At 45.4% G+C, this 25,767-nt stretch overlaps 1 protein-coding gene across 10 annotated transcripts in view; it reads right to left on the reverse strand.

Annotated features, from left to right (window-relative positions):
- LOC129827693 (bromodomain-containing protein 4-like) overlaps positions 1–25,767 on the reverse strand; it is a 128,737-nt gene that overhangs the window by 35,113 nt on the left and 67,857 nt on the right. For 3 of the 10 annotated variants that reach the window (XM_055888767.1, XM_055888765.1, XM_055888768.1), the window contains exon 4: positions 22,130–22,197. In XM_055888767.1, coding sequence (XP_055744742.1) covers positions 22,130–22,197 — 68 coding nt within the window. Of the gene's footprint in view, positions 1–16,136; positions 16,641–22,129; positions 22,327–23,489; positions 23,549–25,767 lie in introns of those variants that run through there. The other 7 variants (XR_008755208.1, XR_008755204.1, XR_008755209.1 and 4 more) reach the window with 5 other exon arrangements.

The following is a 25,767-nucleotide window of genomic DNA, read 5'->3' on the forward strand; positions in this document are numbered from 1 at the left end:
TCATTGTGAGGTATTGTGTGTAGATACAGTTGAAGTTGGAAGTTTACATACACTTAGGTTGGAGTCCTTAAAACTCATTTTCAACCACTCCACAAATTTCTTGTTAAAAACTATAGTTTTGGCAAGTCAGTTAGAACATCTACTTTGTGCATGACACAAGTAATTTTTCCAACAATTGTTTACAGACAGATTTTTTCACTTATAATTCACTGTATCACAATTCCAGTGGGTCAGAAGTTTACATACACTAAGTTGACTGTGCCTTTAAACAGCTTGGAAAATTCCCGAAAATTATGTCATGGCTTTAGAAGCTTCTGATAGGCTAATTGACATAATTTGTGTCAATTGGAGGTGTACCTGTGGATGTATTTTAAGGCCTACCTTCAAACTCAGTGGCTCTTTGCTTGACATTATGGGAAAATCAAAAGAAATCAGCCAAGATTTCAGAAAAACATTGTAGACCTCCACAAGTCTGGTACATCCTTCGGAGCAATTTCCAAATGCCTGAAGGTACCACGTTCATCTGTACAAACAATGGTAGGCAAGTATAAACACCATGGGACAACGCAGCCATCATACCACTCAGGAAAGAGACGCGTTCTGTCTCCTAGAGATGAACGTACTTTGGTGCGAAAAGTGCAAATCAATCCCAGAACAGCAGCAAAGGACCTTGTGAAGATGCTGGAGGAAATAGGTACAAAAATATATATTTCCACAGTAAAACAAGTCCTATATTGACAAAAGCTGAAAGGCCGCTCAGCAAGGAAGAAGCCACTGCTCCAAAACCGCCATAAAAAAGCCAGACTACGGTTTGCAACTGCACATGGGGACAAAGATTGTACTTTTTGGAGAAATGTCCTCCAGTCTGATGAAACAAAAATAGAACTGTTTTGCCATAATGACCATCGTTATGTTTGGAGGAAAAAGGGGGATGTTTGCAAGCTGAAGAACACCATCCCAACCGTGAAGTACGGGGGTGGCAGCATCATGTTGTGGCGGTGCTTTGCTGCAGGAGGTACTGGTGCACTTCACAAAATAGATGGCATCATGAGGAAGAAAAACGATGTGGATATATTGAAGCAACATCTCAAGACATCAGTCAGGAAGTTAAAGCTTGGTTCGAAAACGGGTCTTCCAAATGGGCATTGACCCCAAGCATACTTCCAAAGTTGTGGCAAAATGGCTTAAGGACAACAAAGTCAAGGTATTGGAGTGGCCATCACAAAGCCCTGACCTCAATTCTATAGAAAATGTGTGGGCAGAACTGAAAAAGCACGTGCCAGGAAGGAGGCCTACAAACCTGACTCAGTTACACCAGCTCTGTCAGGAGGAATGGGTCAAAATTCACCCAACTTATTGTGGGAAGCTTGTGGAAGGCTGCCTGAAATGTTTGACCCAAGGTAAACAATTTAAAGGCAATGCTATCAAATACTAATTGAGTGTATGTAAACTTCTGACCCACTGGGAATGTGATGAAAGAAATAACAGCTGAAAAAAATAATTCTCTCGACTACTATTCTGACATTTCACATTCTTAAAATAAAGTAGTGATCCTAACTGACCTAAGAAAGGGAATTTTTACTAGGATTAAATGTCAGGAATTGTGAAAAACTGAGTTTAAATGTATTTGGCTAAGGTGTATGTAAACTTCCAACTTCAACTGTATCTATTATTTTGAATGCTAGAAAGTAAACAAAATGATTTAAGGTATTGTATAGTCATTAAAAACAAAAACAGCTATTCAAATACTTAAAAAAAAAATGTACAAATCAAATATGCATCCATACGTTTTATGTCATTAGCTTTACCGCATTGAAAATCATTCATTACAAAGATATACAAGGACCTTGAGCATTCCCTCCAGTGGCAAACTGTGACCGGAGAAAGGGTCTATATTGAAGAAAATTATTAGCTTATCACACCCTTTTAGTATGTCATAAATTTGAGGATTCCATTGATAATTTGATGTGTCTAAATAAAAAGTGTAAATAATGTTAATCAATTTAAATTAAGGGACATTTAATTGTGAGCACAATGAACAATCATGTCACTTTAGTAAATTATTTTTAAAGGGTTAATGACCTGATATTTAAGCATTTGTGGCTTCCATTTAAGAACATCCTGAATATTGTTTCATTGGTGTTACTACTCCTACTGGTGGCACAATGTTATTATAATGATAAAACAAATATAAAAGTCATTTAAGTATTTTAAAGCTACCATATTACTTCATTTAGAATGAGAAGATTTACCCAAATACTTTTAAGTAAATGTTTTTCAAAATGCCATGAACAAATGCCACCGCATTTCAATAATTTCCTGTAGTCAGTGATGCTTGTGTGTAATCTGGATGTTGATTGAACTGGCACTTCCAGCCCTGTGCTGCTGTAGTGAGGTGAGGAGGGTGGGAGAGCTGCTGCTGCTGCTTCCAGAAGGGGGAGTGCTCTCCTGGGACCAGCTGGCCCCGTTAGAGAGGGAACATTCCCACAGTCTCAGTCTGCCTCCAGGACAGAGGGGCCAGGCGGGGGCCAGGCCATGGGGCCGAGGCCACCCTCCCCCTCCCTCCGCTGGGCTGGCTCACCTCTCTAGTTCTCACCCCTGGGCCTCCACCACATTTACCCCCCACACCCATCCCCACTGTCACCTGAGCCACACAGGTAAATGCCTAACTTTATTTGATGGATGCGGTTTCTCACGGCAACCCCCACGCCAGAGTCTGGAGTGGGGTGGTGATTGCGGGCTGATAACCCCCATGGAGCACCACTCTCCTGACCGCCAGGACGGGGTGAGAGAAACACAAGACAAAACATCCTGGCCGTGTCACACACCTGTGTGTACGCCTCATCAGCCTGAGACAAAGGGGGCTCCGTCCCTACAATCCAATTCAGAGCTCCTGCACACAGCAAATAACACACGCTTACTGCTTGACATAGATGACACTGTCAGTGATCGTATTTCCTTGGGTTTTTAGATGGATAAATCCTGTGTTTCACTTAAATCTGAGGTTTTCTCTGCCAAGGCTGGGATATTTGCCAAGTGATGTCTCCATGTTGTTTTGATGTGTAAAGGAGTGGAACTTCCAACGACTGGCTGACTCAGCACAGTCCTAGCTTAGCTGACCACTGACCCATACCACCCTGTCGACTACTGGCTGCTGCTGCAGCGCGTGCGTGCGTGCTTGCGTGCGTGCGTGCGTGCGTGCGTGTGTGTGTGTGTGTGTGAGGCAACTGTGCATTGAAATGTGAGTGAGAGAGAGAGATTTGTGACCTGTGGCCACATGAAATGGGCAAACAGTGAAGAACAAACACCATTGTAAATACAACCCATATTTCTCTATTTATTTTTACCTTTTGTACTTGTAATGTCTTAATTCATTTGGAACTTTTGTGAGTGTAATGTTTACGGTTCATTTTTATTGTTTATTTCACATTTGTTTATTATCTAGTTCACTTGCTTTGGCAATGTTAACATATGTTTCCCATGCCAATAAAGCCCTTATATTAAAATTGAATTAAGAGAGAGAGAGACAGACAGACAGACAGACAGACAGACAGACAGACAGACAGACAGACGGAGAGACAGACAGACAGACAGACAGACAGACAGACAGACAGACAGACAGACAGACGGAGAGAGAGAGAGAAGCACCATTGTAAATACAGCCTATATTTATGTTTATTTATTTTCTCTTTTGTACTTTAACTATTTGCACATAATTACAACACCATATATAGGCATAATGTGACATTTGAAATGTCTTTATTCTTTTGGAAGTGTAATGTTTACAATAATTTTTTTGTTTATTATCTATTTCTCTTGCTTTGCCAATAAAGCTAAAGCCCCTTAAATTGAATTGAATTGAGAGAGGCAACAGTGCATTGAAATGTGAGTGTGAGTGAGTGAGTGAGTGAGTGAGTGAGTGAGTGAGTGAGTGAGTGAGTGAGTGACTGACTGAGTGAGTGAGTGAGTGAGTGAATGAGTGAGTGAGTGGTTCACTTTTATTTATTATCTACTTCACATACTTTTGCAATGTTAACATATGTTTCCCATGCCAATAAAGCCCTTAAATTGAAATGAAATTGAATTGAGAAAGGGGCAACTGTGCATTGAAATGTGTGTGTGCGTGTGTCCACACTAATCAAGCTGTAATCTCAATTGGTGTTTCTTCATTATCAGTGTGGCATGCCCTTATCTTCCCTCTCCTCGTCACCCCTCTCCTCCTCCCTCTACACAAACAAAGTAGTAGAGCGGGTTGGGGAACAATGGTCTAGAGGTGAAGACCTGGATCATGCCTGAGTCCTATCTGTTCCCTCATCTCCATGGTGTGTCATCTCTGTCAGAGGATGTCGATAAACCAACTCAAACATCCTACAGCCGCCTGGTGTCACGTGCTCCGGCTAGAGGGACACGCTCTCACCCACCCCCCCCCCCCCCCCCCACCTCTCTTTTATTGCCCTTCACACTCAGTCTATAAGGCCAGGCTGCTGTGGACTCTTCTCAGGCCTAGGGCCCAGGGCTGTTTGCTGAGGTGAGGTGGGGAGTGTGGAGGTTTCATGGTCAAGCCAGACTAAACACATAGACCTGGACTACAACAGTATGAGAGAGATGAGAGAGAGATGAGAGACAAGAGAGAGGAGGAGAGAGAAAGAGAGAGAGAGAGAGAGAGAGAGAGAGAGAGAGAGAGAAGAGATAGAGAGAGAGAGCAACATCATGTAAACAAACCTGCTGAAACATTAACTATCTAAAAGAATAGGAAAATCCTTCCGTATTCTATTCAGTATTAATCTACTGTCGTTGTGACTGTAGACAAGCTTTAGTATGACTTCTGGTGTCCAGCCACAAGTGTGGATGCACACACACACACACACACACACACACACACACACACACACACACACACACACACACACACACACACACACACACACACACACACACACACACACACACACACACACACACACACACACACACACACGTCTAGAGCAGCAGGAGGAGGAAGTGCCAGTGAATGTAGGTTAATATCAGGAACACTTGACAACAATAGCGTGTTATGAAAAGCTTGGTCTGTAATAAGGTCTTCGTTCGGACTTTAGAGCCACATCACATCATTACTCATCCTGCTAGCCAACTTGCCTGTCGGCATGGCAACCGGCCCAAGCTGAAGCCAGAGGCAAGACTGGAATCTTAATGCCTGCCTGGTCGGGGAGAGAGAACACACAGAATGTTCTCGTGGAGAGAAAAGTTCACAAGTGGCCACAGTGACCCTTCACTGTCCAAGCCGAGATCTCAGAAATGGGGGTTGGAGTTGGTCAAGAGAAAAACTTTAACATAAATGTTATATTTTCTAACACTCAGCACGCACAGCATCCGTGTAATGCATACATTTACTCCTAAAACACCATCTGGATGTAACCAACCAGTTGCTGCCTTGTGTGACTGTGTATATGTATACACTGCAGTGGTGGTAGGCGGGCAGGAAAGCAGGCAGGCTGTGACAGTAGAGGTATTTGGCGGTGGTGTGTGCTTGGTGGGTGTGTGTGCGGAGTTATCCTGCAGGTCGCGGAGTGTGTTGGGTCAGTGTGGAGCGGTCAGCAGCTGCTGCCTGGCCTGGGTCCCACGATTCCCAGGCTAGGGGAGGTAGTGGAGGGATGGATGGAGGGAGGTGGGGGACTGACAGGGCCCGTAATAAAATCAGGCGTCGTGGTTGGGCTGTGTGCGGCTCATTGTTCCCTGGGCTGGGCCCGCGGCTGCTGTTTACTTTCTCCCATATGCATTATTCAACGGCACAGGAGCTTCCAGAGAAAGGGGCCCCATTCAGGGATCCTCTTGCCCTTGTTTTGTTTTGCTAATTTTCAATTAAAATAAACCAGCTCTCGCCAGGGCCCGGGCTAGGCTGAGCCGAGCTGAGCTGAGTGGGAGAGAGAGACAGGGGACGGGGGACGGCGAGTCTAACGCTGGGGCGTCTGAGAAGATTAGGCTGATCATACGAATGAGGATAAAATGCTGCTTATCATCTATTACGGCTGTGGCAGGGATATGTTTTTTTGCAGTGGGGTTTAAGGCAGACAATGAGACGGGATGTTGTTCGGTTGAGAGCATATTGGCCTCTTAGATTCTGTTGTTGTTGTCCCGCTAACATGACCCACTTATCATTGTTCAAATGTCTGTTTCCGCTTGAACCATGTCAACATACTCAAATATGTTCATAATTCTACATAGATCAACAAGTATTTTTTTTTGCATTGATCCGTTAGGCTACAGATGTTCTGATTCAATTGTCCCACTGAGTGAGACATAGGATTTCCATATGTCCAGAGAAAGAATGAACTAATCACAAAGACAAAGCCTTGTCAATAATGAGTCCCAGAGGTCATTAAATGAAGCTAGCCAGGGCAGGCTGGACTAATCAATAAGTCCACTGATAGCTCCTTTTGGTTGTCCTGCATTCACACAGGAGGGGGCTGAGCCAAGGGGGACTGAGAAGGGGACATTGCCGGGGACAGATGCGGTGACAGTGGGGAGTGAGGAGCTGTTAGGAGTGTTAAAGATTCACCACACATCTGCCACTCCAACAGGGAGGGAAGCAGCTACCCAGGGTGGGTCTGCCCCCGCCGACAGCCTGCCTGCCTGCCTGCCTGGCTCCATGACTCCATGCCTACCTGTCTCTGTGTCGGTCTGTCGCTCAGCCTGCCTCTCTGCCTGTCATTCTGTTAGCCGCCCTTCACAACTCCGTCACTCTATCCGCCCCGTTCCCTGTCAGATAACTGATACAACCTGTTACCTAACCATGTTCTCCCTCCAGCAAGTGCCTCTTAAAAATACATTCAAATGTTCTCAAAGATCCCACCACTCTCACAGAAACTAGAGTCTCCTGATGATAATTACAGCTGTTGGCAGCAACCTGTTGCAGCCTGCTCTGCACTGCACTGTCACAGTCTGTGTTGACTGAACTCTTCACCATTAAAGCTGTGTTCTGGCACTAACAGCTAATAACGATCCCAGGCCATCCCAAACAGGGAGGGTTTTTCTTCTTTGACAGTGTCCCTGCTCCCCATTAGTGCTGTTAGTGAGTGGCGGCTGAATGTGAATGTGGAGGGCCTCTTGGCTTGGATGGATAGAGGCTGTTCCCTGCTGGGTGCAGGTGAGCTCCCAATGCCTCCCCTCGCACCTGGCCTCTTTGTTCCCCACTGATGGCTTTATGGCACAAGACGAGGGGATCTATCCGTCTGCCTCTCTATCTCTCGTAAAGCCGGCGGCCCAGCAGAGCACTGTAGAAGCCCAGCAAAGCCCACACTGCTGCCAGGGCATTGTGGTGACCCAGTCAGCCAGAGAGAGAGAGAGAGAGAGCCCCACTCAGCACCCGCCTCCCCATACATACACAAAAACATGTACACGCACAAACATATTCACACACACACACACACACACACACACACACACACACACACACACACACACACACACACACACACACACACACACACACACACACACACACACACACACACACACACACACACACACACTACCTGGGATCAACTAGATTCAGCCACAGGCCAAATTTATTTTGAGCAGATGGTCAGGGGGCCGGAACATAATTACTAATCATTTGTAGACTGCAAATTGACTGCAAGAAACCCAAACAGATATAACTTTTGACTAAAACACAAAAATTTCAAACCTTCAAACATTTGTATATGTTTACATATATCTCTCAGTTATGCTGCACACTACTACACTGTACTGCACTGTTGGAGCTAGAAACACAAGCACTACTGCACACTACTACACTGTACTGCACTGTTGGAGCTAGAAACACAAGCACTACTGCACACTACTACACTGTACTGCACTGTTGGAGCTAGAAACACAAGCACTACTGCACACTACTACACTGTACTGCACTGTTGGAGCTAGAAACACAAGCACTACTGCACACTACTACACTGTACTGCACTGTTGGAGCTAGAAACACAAGCACTACTGCACACTACTACACTGTACTGCACTGTTGGAGCTAGAAACACAAGCCCTGCTGCACACTACTACACTGTACTGCACTGTTGGAGCTAGAAACACAAGCACTACTGCACACTACTACACTGTACTGCACTGTTGGAGCTAGAAACACAAGCCCTGCTGCACACTACTACACTGTACTGCACTGTTGGAGCTAGAAACACAAGCCCTGCTGCACACTACTACACTGTACTGCACTGTTGGAGCTAGAAACACAAGCACTACTGCACACTACTACACTGTACTGCACTGTTGGAGCTAGAAACACAAGCACTACTGCACACTACTACACTGTACTGCACTGTTGGAGCTAGAAACACAAGCACTACTGCACACTACTACACTGTACTGCACTGTTGGAGCTAGAAACACAAGCCCTGCTGCACACTACTACACTGTACTGCACTGTTGGAGCTAGAAACACAAGCACTACTGCACACTACTACACTGTACTGCACTGTTGGAGCTATAAACACAAGCACTACTGCACACTACTACACTGTACTGCACTGTTGGAGCTAGAAACATTTCGCTACACCGCGATAACATCTGAGAAATATGTGTATATGACCAATAAAAATTTGATGATTTGATGATATGCGTGGGAATACTGTAAAACAAATCACATGGAGCTGATTTGTTGGTGTTTTCACAGTCTTTATGTCCAACAATTTAATGACAAAAGAATAAAGCAAAAAGGTCTGCTGTTTACTGTCTTCTCTCCGACTCATCTTCCACTCTGATCCCTCACGTTTAATATTTCTGATACTCCTGCCTCCACACCTCGGTCAAAAGCCATGGTCCCCCTAGTGTTTCCCTAACATCACAGATGAGATTTCAGTCAATGGAATATAGGGATATACGTTGCACATCAACATCTGTAGCATAAATGATGAAATCCACATCTGATACAAAAATATGGATTTACATTTAATGCCATGGTAAATAGTAATACTAACTCCATAAGCAGAGGGGGTCTTGATGAAACCTGCACCCATTTGACTGACAAACAGCCAGCCCCCTGGCTCAATACAGCAGGTCAATGGCCGCGGGAAGTCAACGATTACACATCTTCAGCGGGTTCGGAGAAAACGGAAGCATCTGGAAGAATCCGTTTTTTTCAGGGGGGAAAGCAGAGAAGAGGCGAAGCCTGAAAATGCTTCCGGTTTCTTCCGACCCCGCTCAGTCGTTTCTTCTACGCCTGCTACATTAGGTTAATGATTGCACAGAAATAAGCAGCACATTAAAGTTCAATTTATATGATTTTCCTGGATATGAAACGTTACTGATACGCTCAAGCAAATGAAGTGGCTGAAAGGAGGTCCACAAGCAGCTTGCAATTTAAGGTTCGCTAAGGCTTTGAGTGGGGGCATCTTCAAAACCAATTACCAGACAAGAAATAGATCCGATTTTTTCTCCAGGTTGGGGGGGTGGGGGGCCTACAATAAAGACATAATCATCTCCCCTCAACTTTTCCTTTCCAACTTTCAGATTTTAATTTGCCGACTCTGAAGTGGTACCTAATTTACTTTTGCCTCGTCCCTTCAATGCGCCATTGTTGCTGCTGCTGAGACTCAGAGCTTCCTCTCTTAGCTCACCTCGGCGTGAAATTGGTTTAATGAAGCTGAAAGGTATGGGCTCTCACAACACTGCGGATTCCAGCCATACTGCTTCATCCAACCCCCCCCCCCCCCCCCCCCCCTCTCTCCACTCACTCACATTACAGTGACAATTTATAAGGCCGTGCACAAAAGATTCCTATCTCACACATTACATCAGTGGATATTACTGTCCCCTTTGAGAGGAGCCAACTCTTAGGCAAACACCAGGGGTGACCACTACAGAGTGGCCAATGGGCTTTGGGCATGCATGAGGCGCTTCAAATTAGCAGCAGATACAAATATTAAAATGGATCAGATGTGTTGCAGCAGCCCTAAGGTGAGAGAGAGATAGAGAGAGAGAGAGAGAGAGAGAGAGAGAGAGAGAGAGAGCGAGAGAGGATAGCAGGTATGGAGAGGTGAAACTATTCTTTGAGCACCTCGCTGCTTGCCTGTTTTTCCCACCTCTTCCAATCTGACTCTGTGAAAGGTGTTCTCCTGTTACTTCTCCACCTGGGTGTGGCTTCTAATGGGAATGGGAAGGAAGTCCTGTGGGATTATTGTGTGTGTGCGTTACATTAATATGATCCCCGTAGTCATATCGCTTACTTCTTCTTGGCCCCTTTAAGGACAATCGAATGGAAATGCATCCGTAACCAAATATTCTGGCTGCCACTGCTAGTTTCTGGTTGGAGGCCCAGTTTGGAGTTTGGTGAAGAGGAAGAGAAAGTAGGCTGGTTGAGTGCAGTGAAGCTGCAACATAAGGTGTGAGAGAGACTGATGGACATCTGTTTGGTAAAGGGTGTGTGCGTGTGTGCGCGCGTGCGTGTGTGTGTGTGGATGGACCTTCGACTGAGAGCCTAAGGAAAGCAAGAGGGGGAATAGGGTGACTTACAAAGGCCTCTTTACACTCCAATGATACATTATGTGGAACTACTTTCACTAACTCAATGGCCGCTGTAACTCAAACAGAAAGATTACTTTGTCTGTGTTGGTCTGTGTGTGTGTAAATGTGTTGGTCTGTGTGTGTGTGTGTAACTGTGTTGGTCTGTGTGTGTAACTGTGTTGGTCTGTGTGTGTGTAACTGTTTTGGTCTGTGTGTGTGTGTAACTGTGTTGGTCTGTGTGTGTAACTGTGTTGGGCTGTGTGTGTGTGTAACTGTGTTGGTCTGTGTGTGTGTAACTGTGTTGGTCTGTGTGTGTGTGTAACTGTGTTGGTCTGTGTGTGTAACTGTGTTGGTCTGTGTGTGTAACTGTGTTGGTCTGTGTGTGTAACTGTGTTGGTCTTGTGTTGGTCTGAGTGTGTAACTGTGTTGGTCTGTGTGTGTGTGTGTAACTGTGTTGGTCTGTGTGTGTAACTGTGTTGGTCTGTGTGTGTAACTGTGTTGGTCTGTGTGTGTGTAACTGTGTTGGTCTTGTGTTGGTCTGTGTGTGTAACTGTGTTGGTCTTGTGTTGGTCTGTGTGTGTAACTGTGTTGGTCTGTGTGTGTAACTGTGTTGGTCTGTGTGTGTAACTGTGTTGGTCTGTGTGTGTGTGTAACTGTGTTGGTCTGTGTGTGTGTGTGTAACTGTGTTGGTCTGTGTGTGTGTGTGTGTGTAACTGTGTTGGTCTGTGTGTGTAACTGTGTTGGTCTGTGTGTGTGTAACTGTGTTGGTCTTGTGTTGGTCTGTGTGTGTAACTGTGTTGGTCTGTGTGTGTAACTGTGTTGGTCTGTGTGTGTGTGTGAAACTGTGTTGGTCTGTGTGTGTAACTGTGTTGGTCTGTGTGTGTGTGTGTAACTGTGTTGGTCAGTGTGTGTAACTGTGTTGGTCTGTGTGTGTAACTGTGTTGGTCAGTGTGTGTAACTGTGTTGGTCTGTGTGTGTAACTGTGTTGGTCAGTGTGTGTAACTGTGTTGGTCTGTGTGTGTGTGTAACTGTGTTGGTCTGTGTGTGTAACTGTGTTGGTCTGTGTGTGTGTGTGTAACTGTGTTGGTCAGTGTGTGTAACTGTGTTGGTCTGTGTGTGTGTGTAACTGTGTTGGTCTGTGTGTGTAACTGTGTTGGTCTGTGTGTGTAACTGTGTTGGTCTGTGTGTGTAACTGTGTTGGTCTGTGTGTGTAACTGTGTTGGTCTGTGTGTGTGTGTAACTGTGTTGGTCTGTGTGTGTAACTGTGGCCAAGAGCACACATTGCTGTTTATCTTTCCAATGTGGCTGAGGCTGCTAGCAGTGCGAATGTGAAACCCCCAAAGGACTGTCAAATTGTCATCTTCCTTTTTGGTGCAATTGTGAAGCTGACGATCAGCTCTTCTCGGGGTAAAATTAGTTCTAAACACTTTCTTGTTGATTGCCAGTTTAGGCCAGTTTAGCGCATAGGATAGTTAAGCAACACACACACACACGCACACGCACACACACACACACACACACACACACACACACACACACACACACACACACACACACACACACACACACACACACACACACACACACACACACACACACTTGGGAAAACTAGTGGTGCTGCTGCTAAACTGTAGTGTTTAGCCCCTGCTGTGATAAAACCTGATCAGCAGTGGAACCGGGCAGGTAAGATTAGCTGTACTGAACCATATATTTTACACCTAATTACTCAATTATCATTAAACACTGTCGTAGCAGACACAATGCCAGAGGAGAAATCACACATATCACAAACGGCTTCATTTCAACATCGCTAGTTCATTCCTGGTTGCCTGCACAGCGTGGTTGACTGTCAGACTACAGGAAAATCATTAAAAAGACTTTACAGAGCACTTTTCATAAGAGAACGGGAACTATCTTTTTGATAGTACTGGCTGTTCGAATACATTTTGAAATATAAGACTCAGAATGTATTTCAGCACCTTCAAATGGGGAAATGCTCTAATATGTAGTCACAAATAAGGTTTATTCATAAAAAGAACAAAGATTTTAAAAAGTATAAACACTTTAAGGTATTATACCCATTACAATATCAAAACATCTAGCTTGCAGTACTTCTACCTTCCACTGGTGGGGGCTAGTAAACAGGTGAGAGGCTACCAGATTCTTCTGTGGTCCCCACTGGCTTTTCCTAGCCTTGTTTGAACAGTGTTGGGAACCAATAGTGATTTTATGGGTTTGTTTAAAGACAAAAGGTTTGACAAAGGTTAAGACACAGACAGTCAGGTAGACAAGTAGAGAGGGTAGATTGACGAGGCTGGGTGTTCAGTTACACTGATTAAAGCTGAAAGGATGAGCAAACCCACGAGTCCCCAGACAAATGCACTAATATCAAATTAACAATCAACAGAGCATACAAGTGTGTCTCCGCTCGCACCTCTTTTGTTCCTCTCTAAACATTTAACAAAGATTATCAGTGTGGATAGGACCTGAGACTAACCTATCTGCATCTGACCTTATCATAGGGGTTGATTGGTGAGTATGCTAAAGTCTGGCTGAGGTTCTTCAGAGAGCCTCTTTCTATACAGAGTAGTCAGGACAGAGACACACACATTCAGAAGAACCCAGAGGGCGTGTCACCTGCATGACCCATGTGGTCAGTGGTCATACACCTGGCTGCTGGCTAACTCCCACCCGCAGTGAGGCCCTGTGGTCCAACACGCTCACCGCATGGCTTAACACACACTTACAAAAACACAGTCGCACGCACACACACAGAGCGAGCCCCGGAGGCGTTCCAAATCTCCGCTGAGACAACCTACTGTGAGGTAATGAGGAATTAGAGACGAGGAAGGAGGACGAGGAGAGATTTACTGGGGTTTACCTCACGTTACTGTCACACAGGAAGACCCAGAGGCCGTGGAAATAAAACCACCACCTCACAACCACTTTATTGCCATCTCATAACCACTACACAACCGCTGCTGATACCATTACCTCCGGTACTGCACCCATAACCACACTCAGAGAGACCCATTCATTCAACAACTATCCTCAACACGTTTGAGTACCGTCAAAACAAGCGGTGTCACTACACCCAGTCTGCTATACCAACACAAACAGACACAGACACACTAGGCATGCTTCAGAGGGCTTGACACTTTACGTCTCACAGCAACATGCCACTCTAATCATTTTCACTTACATTCATTAGACAGGATCCATTAGATAGGTTAACAGCCTATCAGTAAGATCCCTATGGGCATGTGTATGACATGACCATTCTCTATAGAGGACGTAGCTATCTGTAGGGCCATGGGGGAGGAATACGTTGAGATGAACATTGATATACAATGATAATGACGGACAGATTAGGGGCCACCCTCTCCTCCAGTTACGACACTCAGCTGTAACCGAATAGAACAGGTGTAGACTTGCTTACTTGCGAACCCATTCCCAACAGTGCAGAGTTAAAAAGTACAAGAAATATTAGATAAATAAGAAAAAGGACATAGTAACAAACTAAAAACAATAACAAGGCTATATACAAGGAGTCCCGGTAACGAGTTAATGTGCAGGGTACATGGTAGTTGAGGTAACACAGTGGGTAGGGGTAGAAGTGTACATTAATATACACTGATAATGAGAATCTCTTCCAGCTAGGTTATTTTATGCTCTGTGGATGGGCTTACACCCAGTACAGGTATGTACCATGCAAGTACTTGTACCACGCTAGCTCGGAGCATGTAGTAATGATGGCGTTGCCTACTATTTAACAGTGGGGGTGGCAGCACCAACCGCTTTAAAGAGAGACCACTAGCATCAGCTGACTCATTCTGAGTTGGGTGTTTCTCTAGGTGTGAGAGAACGCGTGGTGAGAGTAGGCTAGGAGAGACAAGGACTAGGAAACAGGCTGCTGCGTAAAGTTGTTAAACCTTTGTGATTTACGATTTGTTTTTATTTCTATAAATTTTTAGATCTTTATCTCTTTATTTGTTTCAGTTAGTTTTCAGATTTGATTTACTAGTTTTTATTTAGTTATAGCTTGGTAAAAAAATATTTATATTTGTTTTTATATTATTTAGTTAGAGTTTTAGTTTTAGCGTTAGGGACAGAAAGTAGCCTACACTCTTAGAATTATTATATATTTTTTGGGGGTTCTAGATAACCAAAAATAAACCTGTATGCTGTCCCCATAGGAGAACCCTTTGAATAACCATTTTGGGTTCCATGTAGAACCCTTTTGGGTTCCATGTAGAACCCTTTCCAAAGAGTTCTACCTGGAACTAAAAAGGGTTCTACCTGAAACTAAAAAGCGGGGCCAATCAGGTTTGCTTATTGCCCCCTCCCTGATCAGAAAAAAATTGCTAGTGCGATGTTTCGCTTTGGGGCACCCCCTCCGCAGGGTGTGAGCAAAAAGCCGACCAGTGGGCCTGCCCTGATCTGAAAAAAATGATGGGGTGTCTCGCTTTCTCTACTGTCTCTGCCCTGGATTTGTTCCCTTTTGTTAGCTAGTGATAGCAAAGATGATCAAGTAACCGCTCTAACAATGAAAACACATGTCCTCAAAAGATGGAAGCCAGGCGGGATGAGACGAGATCAGGTGGGACCATTGTAGCCAATGAGAAGGTAGATAGATACGCGTGTGAAGTAAGTTGTTTTCCAAGTTGCCGAATGCCACGTGCGTTGACTTATATCAGTACATTTGTAACAATCTAAAACACAACTCTATTAAAAACTAAGTTTTAAGTGAGAAGTAGGCATTGGTCTGAAGCCAATAAGGAAAGGAAATTCACATGAGCACCACAATGCCTATTCCACCCATACTCTACCAAGGTTTTCCAGCACACAGCTTTGACCTACTACAGTAGCTACAGTATTTTGGTCTATTGTACTTCAAACAATGTGTAGGCAAGTTGCTACGTATTCAAACCTTCTCAAACCGCCTAATTCATACTTTTCGGGGAGGTGCCACATACAAGGTAAAGTATTGGATTCTTCACACACCACACTAAGACATTATCCCATTCCACTACCTTTTCAAGTTTCTAAACCAAGCTCTGCTTTTATACTTACGAGACCATCAGGCCTGATGGAGTGACTTGTTATGTTTTGTACTAATGTGGTGCCTGCCTGTATTTCCTTCATCTTCATCATGGCAATGCATATCATTGAGAAACATTTTTGGGTCAGTAGGTGCCCAACATAACAACAGGTGGTATGCTGGACACAGTCAAGGATACCTATATAATGAGCTAGCCTGTATTCCTGATTTCTGTAACCGTTAGCTTACCTGTGTAATATTGCCATAAACTCAGATCTACTTGTTTGGCAAACATGGTCCTGTTTTATCAATTTCTGTGCTGATCAAAGGGTACTTCATTACCTCTGTCAAATGAATATGTATATTAAAGTTGTGTGTTTTTGTATTTCTTTTTAAAGAATAAAGATGGTGTCACAAGATGGCACCGACAGAGATGGTCGACTCGCTTCGAGATCTTAGAAAACTATGCAGTTTTTCATTTTTTTAATGTATTATTTCTTACATTGTTACCCTAGGAAATTTTAAGTCTTATTACATACAGCCGGGAAGAACTATTGGATATAAACTCAACAAAAAAAGAAACGTCCTCTCACTGTCAACTGCGTTTATTTTCAGCAAACTTAATAACATGTGTAAATATTTGTATGAACATAACAAGATTCAACAACTAAGACATAAACTGAACAAGTTCCACAGACATGTGACTAACAGAAATGGAATAATGTGTCCCTGAACAAAGGGGGGGTCAAAATCAAAAGTAACAGTCAGTATCTGGTGTGGTCACCAGCTGCATTATGTACTGCAGTGCATCTCCTCCTCATGGACTGCACCAGATTTGCCAGTTCTTGCTTTGAGATGTTACTCCACTCTTCCACCAAGGCATCTGTAAGTTCCAGGACATATCTGGGGGGGGGAATGGCCCCAGCCCTCACCCTCCGATCCAACAGGTCCCAGGCGTGCTCAATGGGATTGAGATCCGTGCTCTTCGCTGGCCATGGCAGAACACTGGCATTCCTGTCTTGCAGGAAATCTCTCACAGAACGAGCAGTATGGCTGGTGGCATTGTCATGCTGGAGGGTCATGCAGTATGAGCCTGCAGGAAGAGTACCACATGAGGGAGGAGGATGTCTTCCCTGTAATGCACAGCGTTGAGATGTAATGTAATGACAACAAGCTCAGTCCGATGATGCTGTGACACACCACCCCAGACCATGACGAACCCTCCAGCTCCAAATCGATCCTGCTCCAGAGTACAGGCCTCGGTGTAACGCTCATTCCTTCGTCAATAAACCCAAATCCGACTATCACCCCTGGTGAGACAAAACCGCGACTATTCAGTGAAGAGCACTTTTGCCAGTTCTGTCTGGTCCAGCGTCGGTGGGTTTGTGCCTATAAGCGACGTTGCTGCCTTACAACCTTACGGTTGTTGCCGGTGATATCTGGTGAGGGCCTGCCTTACAACAGGCCTACAAGCCCTCAATCCAGCCTCTCTCAGCCTAACGCATACAGTCTGAGCACTGATGGAGGGATTGTACATTCCTGGTGTAACTCGGGCAGTTGTTGTTGCCATCCTGTACCTGTCCCGCAGATGTGATGTTCGGATGTACCGATCCTGTGCAGGTGTTGTTACACGTGGTCTACCAAGAGAATTCTCATCAGTTATAGTCACAGCTGTGTACATTTCCCCTCAAGCAAACACCAAGACGGCCCTCAAGGAACTTCACTGGACTCTATGTAAACTGGAAACCATATAGCCTGAGGCTGCATTTATTGTAGCTGAGGATTTTAACAAAGCACATTTGAGAACAAGGCTACCTAAATTCTATCAGCATAATGATTGCACCATGTGCAGAGGTAATACACTCGATCACAGCTACTCTAACTTCCCCAATGCATACAAACCCCTCCCCCGCCCTCCCTTCAGCAAATCCGACTACGACGCCATCTTTCTCCTACCGTCTTATAGGCAGAAACTCAAACAGGATGTACCAGTGACGAGAACCATTCAACGCTGGTCTGAACAATCGCACGCTTCCAGATTGTTTTGATCACGTGGACTGGAATATGTTCCGGTCAGCCTCAGAGAACAACATCGACCTATACGCTGTCTCGGTGAGTGAGTGAGTTTAAAAAGAAGTGCATTGGAGATGTTGTACCCACTGCGACTATTAAAACCTACCCTAAACAGAAACCGTGGGTGGATGGCGGGATTCGCGCAAAACTGAAAGTGTGAACCACCACATTTAAACATGGAAAGAGGTCTGGGAATATGGCTGCATTTAAACAGTGTAGTTATTCCCTCCGCAAGGCAATCAAACAAGTGAAGTGCCGGTACAAGGACAAGGTGGAGTCACAATTCAACGGCTCAGTCACGAGACGTACAGTGCCTTGCAAAAGTATTCACCCCCCGAGGTGTTTTTTCCTATTTTATTTCATTACAACCTGTAATTTAAATTGATTTTTATTTGGATTTCATGTAATGGACATACGTACATAAAATAGTCCAAATTGGTGAAGTCAAATTGAAAAAAAAATTGAAAAAAAGGAAAAGTGGTGCATGCATACGAATTCACCCCCTTTGCTATGAAGCCCCTAAATAAGATCTGGTGCAACCATTACCTTCAGAAGTCACATAATAAGTTAAATAAAGTCCACCTGTGTGCAATCTAAGTGTCACATGATCTCAATATACCTGTTCTGAAAGGCCCCAGAGTCTGCAACACCACTAAGCAAGTGGCACCATGAAGACCAAGGAGCTCTCCAAACAGGTCAAGCACAAAGTTGTGGAGAAGTACAGATCAGGGTTGGGTGATAAAAAAATATCTGAAACTTTGAACATCCCACCATTAAATCCATTATTAAAAATGAAAAGAATATGGCACCATAACAAACCTGCCAAGAGAGGGCCGCCCACCAAAACTCACAGACCAGGCAAGGAGGGTATTAGTCAGAGAGGCAACAAAGAGACCAAAGATAACCCTGAAGGAGCTGCAAAGCTCCACAGAGGAGATTGGAGTATCTGTCCATAGGACCACTTTAAGCCGTACACTCCACAGAGCTAAGCTTTACGGAAGAGTGGCCAGAAAAAAAGCCATTGCTTCAAGAAAAAAATAAGCAAACACATTTGGTGTTCACCAAAAGGCATGTGGGAGACTCCCAAACATATGGAAGAAGGTACTCTGGTCAGATGAGACTAAAATTGAGCTTTAAGGCCATCAAGGAAATGCTATGTTTGGCGCAAACCCAACACCTCTCATCACCCCAAGAATACCATCCCCACAGTGAAGCATGGTGGTGGCAGCAACATGTTGTGGGGATTTTTTTCATCGGCAGGTACTGGGAAACTGGTCAGAATTGAAGTAATGATGGATGGTGCTAAATACAGGGAAATTCTTGAGGGAAACCTGTTTCAGTCTTCCAGAGATTTGAGACTGGGACGGAGGTTCAACTTCCAGCAGGACAATGACCCTAAGCATACTGCTAAAGCAACACTAGAGTGGTTGAAGGGGAAACATTTAAATGTTAAAACATTTAAAAATGTAAATGTCTTGGAATGCCCTAGTCAAAGCCCAGACCTCAATCCAATTGAGAATATGTAGTATGACTTGAAGATTGCTGCTGCAAAAGGTGGCTCTACTATTCTATTGACTTTGGGGGTTTTCTGTTTTTTTGAAATATTTCTTGTTTGTTTCACAATAAAAAATATTTTGCATCTTCAAAGTGGTAGGCATGTTGTGTAAATCAAAAGACAAACCCCCCCCAAAATCAATTTTAATTTCAGGTTGTAAGGCAACAAAATAGGAAAAAGGCCAAGGGGGTGAATACTTTCATAAGCCACTATATGTGGCAGGGTCTACAGGAAATCACGGACTACAAAAAGAAAATCAGCCACGTCACGCACAACGACGTCACGTTTCTAGACAAATTAAAAGACATCCTTTGCTCGCTTTGAGGATAATACAGTGCCACCGTCGCAGACCACTAACAAGAACCCCGCCCCCCACTCTCCTTCTCTGTGGCCGACGTCGGTAAAACATTTAAACGTGTTAACCCTAACAAAGCCGCTGGCCCAGACGGCATCCCTAGCCTCGTCCTCAGAGCATGCGTAGAACAGCTTGCTGGCGTGTTAACAGACATATTCAAATGCTCCCTATCCCAGTCTGCTGTCCCCACATGCTTCAAGATGGCTACCATTGCTCCTGTACCCAAGAAGGCAAAGATAACTGAACTTAATGACTACCGCCCCGTAGCACTCACTTAGTCAAGACTCATATCACCTCCACCTTACCTGACACCCTAGACCCACTTCAGTTTACATACTGCCCCAACAGGTCCACAGATGACGCAATCGCCATCACACTGCACACTGCCCAATCCAATCTGGACAAGAGGAAAACCTATGTAAGAATGCTGTTCATTGACTACAGCTCAGCATTCAACACCATAGTACCCTCCAAGCTCATCATCAAGCTGGAGGCCCTGGGTCTCAACCCCGTTCTGTGTAATTGGGTCCTGGACTTTCTGACGGGCCACCCCCAGGTGGTGAAGGTAGGAAACAACACCTCCCCTTCACTGATCCTCAACACTGGGGCCCCACAAGGGTGTGTGCTCAGCCCACTCCTGGACTCCCTGTTCACCCATGACTGCATGGCCATGCACGCCTCCACCTCAATCATCAAGTTTGCAGACGACACAACATTAGTGGGCTTGATTACCAACAACAACAAGACAGCCTACAGGGAGGAGGTGAGGGCACTCGGTGTGTGGTGTCAGGAAGTCAACCTCTCACTCAACTTCAATAAAACAAAGGAGATGATCGTGGACTTCAGGAAACAGCAGAGGGAGCACCCCCCTATCCACATCGAAGGGACAGCAGTCTAGAAGGTGGAAAGTGGTAAGTTCCTCGACGTACACATCACAGACAAACTGAAATGGTCCACCCACACAGACAGTGTGGTGAAGAAGCGCAACAGCATCTCTTCAACCTCAGGAGGCTGAAGAAATTTGGCTTGTCACCCAAAACCCTGACAAACTTTTATAGATGCACAATCGAGAGCAACCTGTGGGGCTGTATCACAGCCTGGTACGATAACTGCTCCACCCACAACCGTAAGGCTCTCCAGAGGGTGGTGTGGTCTGCACAACGCATCACCGGGGGCAAACTACTTGCCATCCATGACACCTACAGCACCCGATGTCACAGGAAGGCCAAAAGTATAATCAAGGACAACAACCACCTGAGCCACTGCCTGTTCAGACCGCTACCATCCAGAAGGTGAGGTTAGTACAGGTGCGTGAAAGCTGGGACCGAGAGACTGAAAATCAACTTCTTTCTCAAGGCCACCAGACTGCTAAACAGCAATCACTAACTGCTGCCTACATTGAGACCCAACCACTGGCAACTTTAATACATTGATCACTAGTCACTTTAAAACACTGGCACTTTAAATAATGTCACTTTCATGAAACTTACTCATATCACATGTGTATACACTGTAATTTATACCATCTACTGCACCATCTAACTTGCCTATGCTGCTCGGCCATCGTTCATCCATATACTTATATGCACATATTCTCATTCACCCCTTTATGTTTGTGTGTATTAGGTAGTTTTTGGGGAATTGTTAGATTACTTGTTAGATATTACTGCACTGTCGGAACTAGAAGCACAAGCATTTTGCTACACTCTCATTAACATCTGCTAACCATGTGTATGTGACCAACAATATTTGATTTGATTACAATAAAATACAATTACAATTGGCCAATATCTAAAAATAAATAAATAAAAAATAAATACAGCCTAATGATATTTATACACAATACATGACCAAACGCATGTGGACACCTGCTTGTCGAACATTTCATTCTAAAATCATGGGCATTAATATGGAGTTGGTCCCCGCTTTGCTGCCATAACTGCCTCCACTCTTCTGGGAAGGCTTTCCATTAGATGTTGGAACATTGCTGCAGGGACTTGCTTCCATTCATCCACAAGCGCATTAGTGAGATAGGGCACTGATGTTGGGCAATTAGGCCTGGCTCGCAGTCGGCGTTCCAATTCATCCCAAAGGTGTTTGATAGGGTTGAGGTCAGGGCTCTGTGCAGGCCAGTCAAGTTCTTCCACACAGATCTAGACAAACCATTTCTCTATGGACCTCGCTTTGTTCACTTTGTTCACGGAGGCATTGTCATGCTGAAACAGGAAAGAGCCTTCCCAAACTGTTTCAACAAAGTTGGAAGCACAGAATAGTCTAGAATGTAATTGTATGCTGTAGCGTTAAGATTTCCCCTTACTGGAACTAAGGGGTCTAGCCCAAACCATGAAAAATGGTTTGTTTGTGTGTGTGAGGGAGATTGACTGTGAAGGAGTGAAGGTGTTTACATGGGTGTGGATGTGAATGAGTGAATGATGTCGAAAGAGTGTGTGTATGTGTGTGTTTGCATGCATGCATAGATGGGTGTAATTGTGAAACTATGTGTGTTTATGAGTAAGTTTAGTATGTTTCATGTTGTGTGTGTGTTTCATGTGCGTGTGTGTGTTTCATGTACGTGTGTGTGTTTTGCGTGTGTATATACCAATGTCTGCAGGGCGAGGTGGAGGACGACGTTTGGCAGAGGGTCTGGCACATCTTTCAGGTCCCAACCTGCAGACAGAGAGAGAGAGAGAGAGAGAGACAGAGAGAGGGAGACAGACAGACAGAGAGACAGACAGACAGACAGAGAGAAAGACAGACAGAGAAAGACAGACAGATTGGAGACAGACAGACAGACAGCTAGACAGATAGATAGACAGACAGACAGACAGACAGACAGACAGAGAAAGCGAGCGTGAGAGAGAACCCGCGAGAGAGAGAGCACGAGAGAGCGCGAGAGAGCGCGAGAGAGCGAGAGAGAGAGAGCGAGAGAGTGCGAGAGAGAACGAGAGAGTGCGAGAGAGAGAGCGAGAGAGTGCGAGAGAAAGAACGAGAGAGCACGAGAGAGCGCGAGAGAGCGCGAGAGAGCGAGAGAGCACGAGAGAGCACGAGAGAGCGAGAGAGCGTGAGAGAGAGAGCACGGGAGAGTGAGAGAGAGCGAGAGAGCGCGAGAGAGAGAGCGAGAGAGTGCGAGAGAGAATGAGAGAGCACGAGAGAGAGCGAGAGCACGAGAGAGAGCGAGATCACGAGAGAGCGAGAGCGCGAGAGAGAGCCAGAGAGCGCGAGAGAGAGCGAGAGAGCGAGAGCGAGAGAGAGCGAGAGAGAACGAGATCACAAGAGAGCAAGAGCGCGAGAGAGAGCGAGAGAGAGCGAGAGAGCGCGAGAGAGCGCGAGAGAGAGAGAGAGAGCAAGAGCACAAGAGAGCGAGAGCCCGAGAGAGAGTTTGAGAGAGAGTTTGAGAGAGAGCGCGAGAGAGAGCGCGAGAGAGAGCGCGAGAGAGAGCGAGAGAGAGCACGAGAGAGAGCGAGAGAGAGCGAGAGAGAGTGAGAGAGAGTGAGAGTGCGAGAGAGCATGAGCGAGAGAGACAGATGTGACATTTTCACTCTTTCTGCCTTCCTTTTGTCCTTTTCTATTTGATATTCTTCATTTCAACTGTGGAACCTACACCCCTATGGCTGTACGGCCAGCATTAGAAAGAGAGGGAGAGTTGGTTAAGAGCGAAAACAAAGGAGTGAAAGGTGGAGGAGAACCCAGGTGAGGTGTTGTGGTGCTGGGGGTTTGCTCAGCTATGTGGTATTCTGATTAACATGGCAGGCAGATTCTCTCTCTCTCTCTTTTCCCTCTCTCTGTCTGTCACCCAGCTCTCTTTTTTTCTCTTTCTTTCTCACCTTCTCGCTCTCTCTTTCTTTCTCTCACCCTAGCCAATTCTATTTGCACAGGTGAGAGGAGCCCGGCCCAATACGTATGTGTATGTTAGTGTGGGAGACTTGAAAGTCTGGTTTGCCCGGTATAAGAGAGCTCACCTGTGGCCTATAGATGGATGGATGGTAGGGGAAACACTTTGTCTGGAGCATCAGTCAGCCTGAGGAGCAGGATTGGGAGAGACAGAGAGAGACAGAGAGAGGGGGGGGGGGGGGGGGGGCAGAGAGAGAGAGAGATGGGAGGTGTAAGAGAGTGGACGATGGAAAACGAGTGAGAGAATGAGAGGAAACAAGAGGAGGGGCAGATATAGAAAAAGGGAGATGACAGGGTAGATGAAGTGTTGGGGAGATAATAGAGGGATGTAATGAAGGAAAGTATGAAAATAGAGGGAGTAAATGAGAGAGGGAGAGAAGGAAAGAGGGAAAAGAGGGAGGGAGATAGAGCGGTTCAGGGAGTTAACAGGGAGGGGGGCAACTACGCCCCCAGGGCCAAAAGTTCAGTGAGCGAGGAGGGCAGGCAGGCAGAGTGGGGCCCAGTGAGGCAGGACAGGTAGGTAATCCAAGCCACCATGTGCCAGAACCTCACGTGTTTCTCTCATTGTCTCAGGAGTTGCTGGCTCAGGTTTCTATAGTCCTGAGCTTCCTGGGAGCTGGCATCCCACCACCACCGCCCCCTGCCCCACAATACACACACACAATCTGACGCACACAGCAAACACATACACACAGCAAAATAAACACACATACAGCAAAAAGCATACACACACATTGAAATAAACACACGCCTACACACACACATGCACACACACACAGATACCCACACAATGCTCACTCGCACATACAAATATAGCAGCTGCCACATAACCTCACTATAAATGAAAACCACAAAATGATTAACACGTTCCACTCTTTTGCTGAACATTCTGACCCGCTCTACAACTCTGTGACACGGAGAGAGACAGACAGTAAACTTTATCATGATTACTAACAGAGACAGTCCTAACAAGCGGAAAGAAAGACCAGCTCAGACACATAGCGCAAGATTACACCGGAGGCCCATTTCTGCTCTCTCTCGCTCCATCTCTTTCTGTCTCTCTCTGTCTCTGATTCTCTCACTCCGCCTCTCTCTCCGCCTCTCTCTCACACACACACACACACACACACACACACACACACACACACACACACACACACACACACACACACACACACACACACACACACACACACACACACACACACACACACACACACACACACACACACACACAGTAATTCCTAGAGAGGATCTGTGTCTGATTCCTATATCTGACAGTAAATTATATTCTTTGAGTATCTCCTCTGTTTCTAGGATCAGGTTGCAAATGCGACCAGCTTCCTTTCTGGTTTCCCGTCATTGATTAACCAGATATGTCTTATAGCATTAGATATTTCTACATAGTATAAAATGTGGTTCATTCAATTATTCAAGCACAATTTAATGCAGCCTTTACCGCATTCACAGTAAAGGCTGCATATGTCAGCACAATCGGAAATGACCTATACATTTATATTGGGGTATAGGGCAGATCTTCGGCGCTACAGATTGAATCTACCCCCTAGTCTGAATGAGATAATGTGGTTCTAAATACAGGAAGTTTGGCACTTTTTCGTTCTGCCCTGTGTACCACGTGGGAGACAGGTCTGCTGGATGTTTGTACATTGTGGGTTGATTTGGCTAACTATAAGAACCCAAAACACTCCACACGGTTCCCCCTCTCCCCCTGACTCTCCTCTCTCTCCCCCCAATACCCCAAATCTCTCCCTATCCCTCTCTCTCTTTCCCCCCTCCCCAACCGCTCTCACTCAACCCCCTCTCTGTCCCCCGCTCCCACCCCCTCTCTCTCCAATGACCCAACTCTTTCATCTCTCCACTCCCTCCCTTTATCTCTCTATTTCTTTCTCTTGCTCGCTCTCTCTCTGTTTGTGTGGAGCCAGACATGAGGCCTGTCCAGAGCTGAGTGGTCACTAAGCGCACTAGAGCCTGGGCAACTGTGATGTCACCAGGATTCCACAAGGCTCTAGACAATGGTTGTCTCCGGGCATAACTCAGCCAGAGAGAGAGGTTGAGATGTGTGTGTATGTGCAAGCGTTTGGGGGGGGGGGGGGCTGCTAATCACAAGCCAAACACACTCACTCAACCGCTCACTCTCTCATTTTTTCTCTGTCTCACAGATTCACAGTCTCACAAACGGAAACCAACTCAATTCACTCACTCACATGAAAGCTTGATGATGTCGCCACTCACAAACCCATTTTCTCATCCCTACCTATCTAAAACCACAGACACAGAGCACATCAGACCTTCTCCATAGGCATCACGGTAAGACACCAGCCATGG

The sequence above is a fragment of the Salvelinus fontinalis genome, chromosome 29 (assembly GCF_029448725.1).
Source record: "Salvelinus fontinalis isolate EN_2023a chromosome 29, ASM2944872v1, whole genome shotgun sequence".
NCBI lineage: Eukaryota > Metazoa > Chordata > Actinopteri > Salmoniformes > Salmonidae > Salvelinus > Salvelinus fontinalis.